Genomic DNA, 13,413 nt, shown 5'->3' with positions numbered 1-13,413 from the left:
TACGCACAAGCGCAGACGGCATATGACAGGTTTTAAATACATGTTTTAATGTTGTTTTTCTGTCAGTTTCATTAGAATGGAGATAACAATATTGTTTTTTAAGCTCCGATGGCATCAATTGGGGATTTGATGGTCGCAAATACCCGTTTACTGTCTCCGCTAACGCGTCGCCAGTAAACTTAATTTGCGATCATCAAATCCCCAATTGATGTCGTCGGAGCTTAAAATACAATACAGTTATCTCCTAATTGCAATTTTAATTAGTACTGCATACTTATAATACTATCGAAATTTTTACTAAATACATATTCATCATTTTCAATTAAAACTATTAAAATTATCACAGAAATTATGAATTTACAATATTTTTGTTTTTTACAGAGACAGCTAGAGCAGGAAACATCCAAGCCTCCAGTAGACAAAACAGAAACACCACAGAATAACACTGAAGTTAAACACCAGAGTTTAGCTCAAATTATTTATGCTGAAAATAGGGTAAGTCAAACAAAAGCAAAAGTATGAAAAGTGCCAGTCTGCCTAAGAATCAGGCAGTGGTGAAAACATGACAAACATAAACCAACTCACATTGATTTAAGTTCAAAATGTAATAATTTACGAATATAACATTCGTTTCCTTTTCCTCATCTTGTATTTCAACAGTTAAGGGGAGCTAACTCCTTAATTTGCTATCATTCTAATCAAAAGTTAACTAGTAATTTCTTGATTTCAGAAACGAAGACAACCATTTCCAACTAATTCCATTAGAATAATTAGATGGTTAGATCAGCAGTTTTTTTTCAACCATGTTTTGAAATTCTTCTTAATTTCCTGATTCTTTCAAAAGCTTACTTTCATTAAAATGATAATTATGATTAAAGTATACTATAAGTGTAACAATCCACAGATTAGTAAAGTGGTTAAAATTCTCTCTTTCAAATAATGAAAATGAAAAAAAATTAAAAAACTTAAAGTGGCAAGACAAGTCTTAATGATCAAAGAAGTTATTGCACAATAACCAATATGATCCATATAAAAAAGAAGATGTGGTATGATTGCCAATGAGACAACTGTCCACAATAGACCAAAATGACACAGACATTAACAACTATAGGTCACCGTACGGCCTTTAACAATGAGCAAAGCCCATACCGCATAGTCAGCTATAAAAAGCCCTGATAAGACAATGTAAAACAATTAAACCAGCCCTGATAAGACAATGTAAAACAATTCAAACGAGAAAACTAACGGCCTTATTTATATAAAAAAATGAAGGAAAAACAAATATGAACACATAAACAAACAACCACTGAATTACAGGCTCCTGACTTGGGACAGGCACATACATAAATAATGTGGTGGGGTTAAACATGTTAGCGGGGTCCCAACCCTCCCCCTAACCTGGGACAGTGGTATAACAGTATACATGCATATATATATGAAATACCTTCTTTCACATATAATTATAGTGGTGTGCATTTAAGAAGAACAAAAGTTAAAATTTAAAAGTTAAAAAGTCAATAAATATGAATAAATTTGTTTTATTTATAGAAAAAGGCAGAGGAAGCACACAACATGTTAGCAACACTCGGTCCTAAAATAGAACTGGTAAGTACAGAAAGTATCAATAGCAAAGTAAAGTGAAAATAGAGTTAAAAAAAAAATTGTCATAGTTCTTTGATGTTTAACAGAACAAAAATTATGTACAAGTACATGACAAGCAGCTATCAACAAACTCATCATGAATACCAGAATTAAAACGTGTACATCAGACACACACATTTCATCTTCAAAAGACCCATCAGTGATACATGTACCTGAATCAAAAAAGTTTAAAAGGTCATACACAAATGTTAAGTACAGAAAGCCATTGAGACCCCAAGTCATCTTTTGTTTCTCTGATGAATACAAAACAGTCATCTCTTTTAAATTGATGAAGGATTTTGATTACCTGTTATGTAGACATGGACTTGTGTATATTAAAATGAATTGAATGTTTTCGAATTGCATTGTTTTATATTTCAGCCCCTTTACAACCAGCCATCAGATACACAGGTCTATAAAGATAATATTGCAAAGTAAGTTTACATGTTTTTCAACACATACTATTTATCTAGGTCATACAGTTGCAACTTGGGAGCTATTTTGATGTCTTTTGCATTTTCTCATTAATTTATCCTAGCCATGATCAGAAATGATTGTTAAATACAGATTGCACATTAGGTTAAATGATTGGTCAAGAGTACAACACAAAAATAACATCTATGATCCACTTCATTGATCTTTTATTATGTAATCATCAGTTACTAAATGCCCAATTTATTATGCCCCATTTACAGTCATTATGTTTTCTGGTCTGTTGTCTATTCCTCTGTCCTTTCGTCCGTCCATCCATCTGCCCTGCTTCAGGTTAAAGTTTTTGGTCAAGGCAGTTTGTGATTAAGTTGAAGTCCAATCAACTTGAAACTTAGTACACATGTTCCCTTTATATGATCTTTCTAATTTTAATGCCAAATTTAAAAGCGTTTTGACCGGAATTTCACGGCCCACCAAACATAGAAAAGGATAGTGCAAGTGGGGTATCCGTGTACTAAGGACACATTCTTGTTTTAAAATCAATTAATTACATTCTCATGGCCTGAGCAATCTAACATGTTAATATCAAATCCTGGAACTAACACGGAGGGTACACATCACAATGAATAATTATTTTTGTGCCTTACAATTACTTAATATTTATTTACTTAAAATGTCTGCCTCAATATCTAGTTTGATTATATTTACTTTCAGTCATCAAGTCTTCAAGAAGAGATTGGTATTACATCTTAAGAAAAGAAACCAGGCTAGACGTATCAGGGTAAATATTTCAGGGTGGTGAAAGCTGAATCACTATTATATAATTTAAAGTCTATCATTTAAAATAGAAATCAAGACCTTTTTTTTTAAATTAGAATTTCTTCATTGAAGCGTGAAATTAATTTTTCTCCAAAGAATAGGGAAAAGCATTAGCGTGTAACTGATTTATAATCTTACGATTTTTTTCTCAGAAATGTGAAATGAAATATTTTTATATTATAAATAAAATGATGCACTTCTTTCAGGAGAGATATTTAACAGAAAGATATGATCAGCTGATGCAGGTCTGGATAAAGAAGATAGAAAGAATAGAAAACCATGCAAAAAGGAGGTCAGTTTGTATGAAAATTATATGTAATATTTGTCACTGGACACCAAGCATCAATCCTTAATCAAGGGTTCCAGTTTAATTTATTAAATTTCATTCCTGAGTAAGCAGGAAGTGTATGTACCCAAGATGCATTATGGGCTTTATTCTGTTCATCAGTCCTGTGTCTGTGCAAGGCAATAATTGTGCATTTAACATTAAAGATTCTTTCTATATATTTTCATTATACATGTGTTTGTAGACTAGTGTCACTCACACTTGCAAATGTTGTTATCTAATATTCATATTGCGCTGGTAAAAGTACACAAATCAAACATTTTAACACGAATAAAATCAGATGTGGTATTAGACAGCAAACCTACAACACAAGAGAGCCTCCAAATGTTTCATATATTTATAAGTATCGAAAAAGCACTGAATTTTGATGGAAATGTCAATTATTCTGAAAGTTTTTTGTCTTATTTTAATATAAGGGAGTATTGTTTTACAAATTACACCATGAAAAGTTTTTTTCACATTTTGTATATATTTTATATAATACAGAGCCAAGGATGCCAGAATGAGAGAATTCTTTGAGAAATGTTTCCCTGAAATCAAGAAATCCAGAGAAGACAAAGAGAGAATTTCAAGGTCTGATCGGTTATCATCTAATGTTGTAATGAATAATTTTATATGTTCTGTTGTACTTTTCATGTAGTCTTTTCTTTTCAATATTGACTTTGAAAAAAACATCAGTTTATATTCAGTATTTAGTTTAATCCTCTCAATTACAAGCAGTTGTCAATATCGGAAATCCATGTATTGTCTAATTAAAAATTTATGTGGATAATGCTTAGAGAAAGATAGATGGAATACTGATGGAATACATTTATTTTTTTATTGTGAGCTTGTAAAAATGACACATATTCAAGGTTGGTTTGTGGGTATTTGAGCTTTGCTCAAAGTGAAGGATATAAGAAGATGTGGTATGAGTGACAAGGAGACAACTCACTCATCCAAGTCACAATTTGTAAAAGTAAGCTAGGAGTTCTTTTATTAGGATAAATGTCATTGGCACAGCACCCCAATAAACAAAAATTTACCCCAAATACAATGAACATATTTACTCATGTATAACACAGTGGCGGATCCAGAAATTTTCATAAGTGGGAGCCCACTTCCGCCCACTTCCCTATAGAACCAACCAAATTTTTCCCCTAAATCCCCCTCTGTAACACAGGATTTTCAATATTTATACCATTTATATGCCAATAACAAGTTTTCCAGTGTTATACCTGTATAATTTCTTCTAATTGAACTACTTGTGACGAATATTGTTCTATTTTATTATTTTCAGTAGGGCTGGCACTAGGAGTGGTAATGTAGCAGGCTATGCCAGAAGTGAAGCTGAATTAGAACAAATCATGGATGGTCTTCATGAACAGGAGGTTGGTATTCATGTTTCCAGTTAACATTTTACATGTTTATCGTAACCTTTCTACAAATTTTGATTTAATCCATGTTGGGGAGTATTGTCACAATAAGTATATCATTTGAGTGCATTGGAAGAAATCAATGTTTTAATTAGAAATTTTTACAGCTTTGATATTTATGGCCCCGCAACGAAATTGTCCGTGCCATATAGATTTACTCTTGTCCATAATTCTGTCATTCTGTCATTTTGTAATTCTGAAATTCCGTCATTCTGTCATTCCTCAACAAACCATCATAAAGATGTTTTTTCCTTAATGCCTTCAGATATTGGGCTAGTTTTTGGTATGTGAGTTAACCATGATGAGTTACAGATCAAGTTTAAGTTTCATTCCGCTCTGCTCATTTTAGCCATAATTACGACTTTGGACCTTGATAAATTGTTGGAAATCACAGTTATACAGACTTTTTTTCTAAACGCTTTCAGATATTGGGCTGATTTTTGGTATGTGAGCTAACCATGATGAGTTACAGATCAGGTTTCGTTCCGCTCCGCTAATTTTTGCCAAAATTTAGGGTAACTTTGAAAATTGTTGAAAATCACAGTTCTAGACTTTTTTTCTATACGCCTCCAGATTTTGAGCTGATTTTTGTGCGACTACCATCCTGTTTGTGTCCACATGTATTATTGAAGTTGCAGATTTTTCAACTTTTTGAGACGGGACCATTCGTGTTGCTTTGACACATCTAGTTTTCTAATGTTTAAATCTAATCTAAGTGCCAGTCTTTGTAAGAATCAGGCAATTTAGAAAAAAATCAAACCATGGCTGAAAATAAACCTCACTGGCCTAACCATACTATTTTAAAGTTACCCTCATACTGAGATGGAAATGGTTGGTATTTGTTTCTTTTTTTGCACAGAATGTTATGTTCAAATATTTGAAAGATACCTATTTGAAATGTTTAGTTCTATATTGTTATCTAAATGATTATGTATATTTTAGGAGGAAGATAGAAAAATGAGAAATTTAGCAGTAATACCCCCAATGATGTTAGATGCTCGACAACGGTCACTACGTTACTACAACAACAATGGACTGGTGGAGGACCCTATGTCCGAATGGAAGGACAGGAAATTGATTAATATATGGACCCCAGAAGAGAAACGTATCTTTAAAGAAAGATATTTACAGCATCCTAAAAACTTCCCTGCAATAGCTTCATACCTAGAAAAAAAGGTACCAGAATATAACAAATTAAAGATGTTTGTATTGCACAATTATAAGTTATTATGTGCTGCATTCAATAGTAGAGGAGCATTATGAATTTCACTCTATCTGTCTGTATTTCTGTCAGTCATGCCATTTTAAATTGAAATTTTAGTGTTATGCTAGTTTGTGGTCACTTTAATTTAAAACCTTGAACACCTTTGTATGAATTTAATTGTTTAATACAGGTGCCAAATTAAGGTCTTCCATTAAAGACACATATCATTTGTATGCACTTCAGCCTTTCTTGAAAATCTCATTAATTAATTTCGATTTATTTTTATCGTTAAACAATAGCAATATAAACACATGCAAAAATGTTAGTTTAAAAAAATCATAAATATAAGTTTACAATTTTTGTTAATGGTTTTGATGTTATTCAATTCTTTTGTATTTTCAGAGTGTATCTAACTGCATTGAATTCTATTACCAAACTAAAAAGGATGAAAATTACAAAACACTGATAAGGAAGCAAACTGCAATCAAAAGGAAAAAAGCATTTTCTAAACCCAACAGTTCAGCCATGAGACAAGAGGAACAACAGATAAAGGAAGAAAAAATTGATGAAACTGGACAACAGGAAGAAGGTGGTCCTGCTTCATCAACAGAGGTTCCAATGGAAATGCCTGGAGATGTTTTGAAGGAAGAAAAGACAGAGGATACATCCGATGATAATGAGGCTGTACCAGTACAGGCTGGGGAAGGAGATGGTAAGATATCTATTTATATGAACTCTGTCCACTGTAAATAAGAAAATAAGAAAGTATTATTAAGAAATAATTCATAGGGGCTTGAATATATCGTGATTTTACCACGGGTTGGCCCTTTATGACAAATATTTTACCCCTAAAGGGCCAACCCGTGGTAAAATCACGATATATTCAAGCCCCCATGAATTATTTCAATTCTAATAGGACAAATACGGCAATTGTTTTGGATGGAAGCGCTCTAGGCGAAGGCATTATTTGCCGTTCCCATAAATAAATGCACTATTAAATTGGCATAAAAGAACAGCGCAAACTGAATAAGTGACATGCTTAAACTATTTACAATAAACTATTCAGATAAGTTTGGCTGAATCTAAATGACAATTGTACTTATATCTTATAAGTATACAAAAAATGGCTTATATAACACATTTTAGCATTGTTTGTTTCCAATTCCTTATTTGTGTTGATTTTCGGTTTTCACAAGCGTATATTTTCCTGTAAAATGCTTATATTCTGACGTCATAGTTCTATGACGTCGAGTAGCTTATTCATAAAAAAGCATATGACGTGGGAGTATGATCAGAACAGCCCAAATAATATATTCATATTTTACCACGGGTGTGTACTCAAAGCGTTTGAAGGACGTCATGTTAATAGAATTGCTAATGAGACCAGGCTCCACCAGACACCAAATATTGAAGTAGAAGTAATATAGATCACCATACATCTTTCAAGAGTGAGCAAAACCCATACTACATAGTAAGATTAAAAAAGCCTCCGGAAGACAAGTGCAAAACTATGCAAATGAGAAAAGCAACAGCCGGATTTATGTACAAACAGATGAAAAACAAATATGATATACAGCAACAAATGACCACTGAATTACAGGCTACTGTAATGCACTTTTGCTTATTGTGCAACTAAGGTGAAAAAATATCAAAAATATTGCCTTATTTTAATTTTAACTTCCCTGCAACAGTGGTACATTGTATTTCATAATAATCTGAGAACTGAATTTTGTAATTGTATTTCTGTGTATCATGATTCATATGCTGTCAGTATAAAAAAAATGCACAGAATAAATTTTTAATATAGACCTAGATTGGGATCTTGTTTACAATCATGGTTAATATTCTTTCTGTTTTGGACAGGCAAATATACAGGGAGAAATCAATCTTGTAGCTGCATATTTAGAGATTTGAAATTAAAATTAAATGATATGATACTTATATGCATATTTTATAGTTTTTAAGAAAATCAATGTAGGTCCTATTATGCCATGTTGCAAATCAGACTTTAAATTAAAAAATAAATGATGAAGAACAAACAAAACATTATTAACAAAATTTATACATTTTTAACAGGTGGTCCACATCAGTGTGTTGTGTGTAAGATGCAGTTAGAGAACTATAGTTACAGTAGGGCCCTGACCAAAGGTAACTGTGAACTGTATGGTATGAGTGAGAGTGATCTGAAACCTGACATGAGGGTCTGTAGTAGCTGTCGATGTAAATCTGTCAGAAGAAGATATACACCGTAAGTTTTTACTTATTTATGTAATATATTTAATAGGGTAGGTGATGTGGGAGCCTTGTTAAAATCAATATATTTATGTGGAGGAATCGACAGGACATCATTTATTCTGATAAAAATATGGTTAACCTACTTGTTTTGTGGATCTTTGGAATTTTTTCATTCGAAAATAATTTTAAGCAAACTAAGCCTTCAATGAAGTACATACACAACACTTTTTGACAATCAGCACCAAAAGTCTTAAGGTGGTACCTAACACTACAGGGAGATAACTCTGTCAAGTCAGCTAAACGTTTTAATTACGTTGTGTTGAAAAAGGAATATTAAGCTTCTCAATGATAAAAAATTGGTGGTTGTCAAATTGCTATATAACCAGTGTATTTTTTCTGATTTAACGGTTGGTTCAAATTTTTTGAACTTTTTAAATTTTGGTTAAAGGCTCAAAGTAAATACTTTGTCAAAATTTTAAGAAAATTAAACAAGGAAAATTAATTTTAGTTAAAGTGTTGGTAACCAACTTGTTTTGTGGATCTTTGAAATTTTTTCATTCAAAAATGATTTTTAGCAAATGAAGCATGCAATCAAGTACATACACAACACTTTTTGACAATCAGCACCAAAAGTCATAAGTGAAAAGCCTTAGCTAGACAGTTTACTAGAAGGCATCAGATATTGACCATCTGCCTTAGGGAATATATATAATAAGGTATATATAAAACAAAAAGCAATAAACAACTACTAAATTTTAAAGGATAAACATTTAAAAAAGAATATATTTTCCTATACAGGTGCCCAATTCCAACTTGCAAGACACCAAAACGTAAAGTGAAAAGATTACGTCCGTTTCCATCCAAATGGCTGGAAATGCCACCAGAAATCAGAGATCCAATAGTTGCAGAATTACGTAAGTGATTTTATCATCAATCACATTGTTTAAAAAAAAAAAAGGAAATCAAAAGTCCTAATTTATTTATTTATTTAGATTCAAGACAAAATGACTTTATTTAAATTTTTATACGACCGCAAAATTTGAAAAATTTTTCGTCGTATATTGCTATCACGTTGGCGTCGGCGTCGTCGTCGTCGTCGTCGTCGTCCGGCGTCCGAATACTTTTAGTTTTCGCACTCTAACTTTAGTAAAAGTGAATGGAAATCTATGAAATTTTAACACAAGGTTTATGACCACAAAAGGAAGGTTGGTATTGATTTTGGGAGTTTTGGTCCCAACATTTTAGGAATTAGGGGCCAAAAAGGGCCCAAATAAGCATTTTCTTGGTTTTCGCACTATAACTTTAGTTTAAGTTAATAGAAATCTATGAAATTTTGACACAAGGTTTATGACCATAAAAGAACGGTTGGGATTGATTTTGGGAGTTTAGGTTTCAACAGTTTAGGAATTAGGGGCCAAAAAAGGGCCCAAATAAGCATTATTCTTGGTTTTCGCACAATAACTTTAGTTTAAGTAAATAGAAATCAATGAAATTTAAACACAATGTTAATGACTACAAAAGGAAGGTTGGTATTGATTTTGGGAGTTTAGGTCCCAACAGTTTAGGAATTAGGGGCCAAAAAGGGACCCAAATAAGCATTTTTCTTGGTTTTCGCACCATAACGTTAGTATAAGTAAATAGAAATCTATGAAATTTAAACACAAGGTTTATGACCATAAAAGGAAGGTTGGTATTGATTTTGGGAGTTTTGGTCCCAACAGAATAAGGGGCCCAAAGGGTCCAAAATTAAACTTTGTTTGATTTCATCAAAATTGAATAATTGGGGTTCTTTGATATGCCGAATCTAACTATGTATGTAGATTCTTAATTTTTGGTCCCTTTTTCAAATTGGTCTACATTAAGGTCCACAGGGTCCAAAATTAAACTTAGTTTGATTTTAACAAAAATTGAATCCTTGGGGTTCTTTGATATGCTGAATTTAAAAATGTACTTAGATTTTTAATTATTGGCCTAGTTTTCAAGTTGGTCCAAATGGGGGTCCAAAATTAAACTTTGTTTGATTTCATCAAAAATTGAATAAATGGGTTCTTTGATATGCCAAATCTAACTGTGTATGTAGATTCTTAATTTTTGGTCCAGTTTTCAAATTGGTCTACATTAAGGTCCAAAGGGTCCAAAATTAAACTAAGTTTGATTTTAACAAAAATTAAATTCTTGGGCTTATTTGATATGCTTTATCTAAATATGTACTTTGATTTTTGATTATGGGCCCAGTTTTCAAGTTGGTCCAAATCAGGATTCCATATCAAGTATTGTGCAATAGCAAGAAATTTTCAATTGCACAGTATTGCACAATAGCAAGAAATGTCTAATTGCACAATATTGTGCAATAGCAATTAATTTTCAATTGGAGTTATCTTTCTTTGTATAGAATAGTAGTTGATAATATATGTTAGAAATTTGCCAGACATGACTATGATGTCATTTTCTATTTTTATTTGCCAATAACTTTATGTAAATAACTACATTGGAAATTTGCCAATATAAAATGTTGCTGATGAAGCTTTTTTTCCTTATCTTATCTAAAATGTTCTTAGATAATGTATGTTGGACATTTGCCAGACATGACTATGATGTCATTTTCTATTTTTATTTGCCAATAACTTTATGTAAATAACTTCATTGGAAATTTGCCAATATAAAATGTTGCAGATGAAGTTTTTTTTATTGTTTTATACAATAAACAATGTATATTCACTTTTACTACCAACCAATCTTTACCATTCAGTGATAACAAGCACTTTATTTTACATTTTAATATTTTATGATGTATTTAAAAGAGTAGTTATTGTTGCAAACTCCATTAGAAATTTGAATTGATATCAGTTTTGGAAAAAGGGAAACAGGGATGTGAAAAAAAGGGGGGGGGGGATTTAAATTTTTCTCATTTCAGATTTCATAAATAAAAAGAAAATTTCTTCAAACATTTTTTTGAGAGGATTAATATTCAACAGCATAGTGAATTGCTCAAAGGCAAAAAAAAAAAGTTCATTAGACCACATTCATTCTGTGTCAGAAACCTATGCTGTGTCAACTATTTAATTTTAGATTTAAAAAGTTTGAAGAAGAAATCTTTAATTGATTTGTAAAATCTTGACATTTGTTTTGTGTAAAAAAAAACCATGTAATGTCAAAAATTTGATCACAATCCAAATTCAGAGCTGTATCACGCTTGAATTTTTTGTCCATACTTGCCCCAACTGTTCAGGGTTCGACCTCTGCGGTCGTATAAAGCTGCGCCCTGCGGAGCACCTGGTTAAAAATGACTTTATTTAAATTAAAAAAAATGACTATTTAGATTTTGAATAATGAATTTATTTAGATTTTAAAAAATCACTTTATTTGAATTTTTGAAAATTACTTTATTTGAATTAAGACAAAAAGGCTGTCAATGCCTAAATTTTTTGAATTGAACATAGAAAGCAAATGGAGATATGAGTTTAATGGTTTGATACCGAAAATTTGGAAACAGTTCATGATAAGTGTGTCTATATTACAATTCATAGTAAAGGGCCTGTGTATTTATTTTTAGAATTAACAGAAGAAGTGAACAAGTGTTGTTCAGCATGTTTTAATAGAATAAGTAGAAAATTGAACCCCCAGATTACAGAACCAACAGAGCCTGCAGCACCTGAGAGTACAGAAGGTAAAAACTCTTGGTCAATGGAAAAATAATTGATGGTTTCCCCTAACTCGAGCGGGTCATTTTTTTTACCTCCGGGTCATTTAATTTTTCTGTTAAAAAAAAAAATAACTATTTTATTTTTTTTTGCAGAGACAACTTCAAGTGCGGAAAATATGCAAGATTATAGTTCCGCTATAGAAACAAAACATATAGATATAAAATGGTTACAAAAAAAAAAAAAAAAAAAAGAAGCCTGCCTGCCTGCCGGGTCTTTAAAATTTTCCCATGTTAGGGGAAACCAACAATTAATTTTTCATGGCCTTATCATGTAGACTGTCAAAAACAGTCATGAAAAATAGTTTATCCATTTTCATGCCAATTTGATTATTTCTGGAAGCATGTGCCACCTGTGCATAGATGCATGGTAGTATAGTATATCGATCTATTGAAATTTTAAAAAAACATGGATAATAAAAAAAAATTCCACCATCAATATGTGTTTGTCATATTAATCCACATACTTAAAACCATGAATTAAGTGACATAGCTCATATGTTTAAACAAGTGTTTCTGTGTTTCATGCAAAATGTACTCTGTCACTTCATATCTCTTAAAACTTTAAGTATAAGTTTTTTTGTCTTTATGTTATTTAGTTTTAAACTTAAAGTACATGTTGAATGTAGCATAAGAATTTATTAGGTTATAATTATTTGCTTCTTGAATGTCTGCTAAACCAGGCATTATTGTTTTAGGTGATGCTGCTGAATCATCAAGATGGACAGAAGAAGATATGGAAAAAGCAAAAAAAGGTACAGAAATAGGAAATAATATTTTGATATGATAAGTTTTTGGTTGGTAATGAAATTTGTTGATGCGTGAATTGTTTTTCAGGCTTGGTAGCTTGGTGACAATTTCTAATTTGTCAGTACCATATTAAGAGACATAGTCTATATCTTCTTCTGAATAAAATAAATGAGATTTGAAAATAATTTAAGTCCATACAAAAAGTCCTAACAATAATAAATTTTGATTTTGATTGTATTATTTGACAATATCTTTTGTCAAAGAATATTTCACTACAAAAAAAAAGAAGTCTGCTGTTTGTGTAGACCTATTTACACTTTTATTCAAATTTGTCCTTTATAACTTAGTCAAACAAGTTAATTAGTTTTTTGTTGTCATATGTGATTGTTGCATGACACAAGAAGGTTATTCTAATTTTTATCATTTGGAGCAAATTTAGCTAAATAGCCAGAAAGTATAAATATACTTAAGGTCAAGAGATACATTACTTTTCTGTTTATGTTGAAAATATCAATAAACATAGGTATTAATTTATTTAAGGAATGACTGTAATAGTTTTTCTGTCTATGAAGAAAAAACATAAAAAATGGGATGCACACTGAATAACGCGCGTAGCGGGTTATTTAACAGTGTGCACCACATTTTTTATGTTATTTCGAATAGACAGAAAAAATATTACAGTCATTTCTTATAATTTAAATCTAAATTCCATTTTAAACGGTAGAAAACCATGAAAAAACGTTGATGACAGTCACATGACTAAATTATGTCTATGGTCTCATAACAAAATAACGTCAGCCAATCAGAAGACGCGTTACATCCAAAATTAAATTATTTAAACTGTTTCAAAAAAAACTCTAAATCTAAACGT

The 13,413-nt window shown here is 31.4% G+C and overlaps 1 protein-coding gene across 8 annotated transcripts in view; it reads left to right on the top strand.

Moving 5' to 3' along the window:
• LOC143076034 (uncharacterized) overlaps positions 1–13,413 on the top strand; it is an 82,819-nt gene that overhangs the window by 47,829 nt on the left and 21,577 nt on the right. For 5 of the 8 annotated variants that reach the window (XM_076251654.1, XM_076251649.1, XM_076251656.1 and 2 more), the window contains 13 exons: positions 382–495; positions 1,549–1,605; positions 2,023–2,075; positions 2,788–2,854; positions 3,099–3,184; positions 3,725–3,811; positions 4,518–4,608; positions 5,596–5,829; positions 6,260–6,569; positions 7,934–8,105; positions 8,891–9,006; positions 11,646–11,759; positions 12,476–12,547. In XM_076251654.1, the coding sequence (XP_076107769.1) occupies positions 382–495; positions 1,549–1,605; positions 2,023–2,075; positions 2,788–2,854; positions 3,099–3,184; positions 3,725–3,811; positions 4,518–4,608; positions 5,596–5,829; positions 6,260–6,569; positions 7,934–8,105; positions 8,891–9,006; positions 11,646–11,759; positions 12,476–12,547 (1,573 nt within the window). The remainder of the gene's footprint in view (positions 1–381; positions 496–1,548; positions 1,606–2,022; positions 2,076–2,787; positions 2,855–3,098; positions 3,185–3,724; positions 3,812–4,517; positions 4,609–5,595; positions 5,830–6,259; positions 6,570–7,933; positions 8,106–8,890; positions 9,007–11,645; positions 11,760–12,475; positions 12,548–13,413) is intronic. The other 3 variants (XM_076251652.1, XM_076251651.1, XM_076251650.1) reach the window with 3 other exon arrangements.

The sequence above is a fragment of the Mytilus galloprovincialis genome, chromosome 5 (assembly GCF_965363235.1).
Source record: "Mytilus galloprovincialis chromosome 5, xbMytGall1.hap1.1, whole genome shotgun sequence".
NCBI classification, from domain to species: Eukaryota; Metazoa; Mollusca; class Bivalvia; order Mytilida; family Mytilidae; genus Mytilus; species Mytilus galloprovincialis.
Note: the sequence above shows the minus strand (reverse complement) of the source record. Positions and strands in the feature narration are given on the sequence as shown.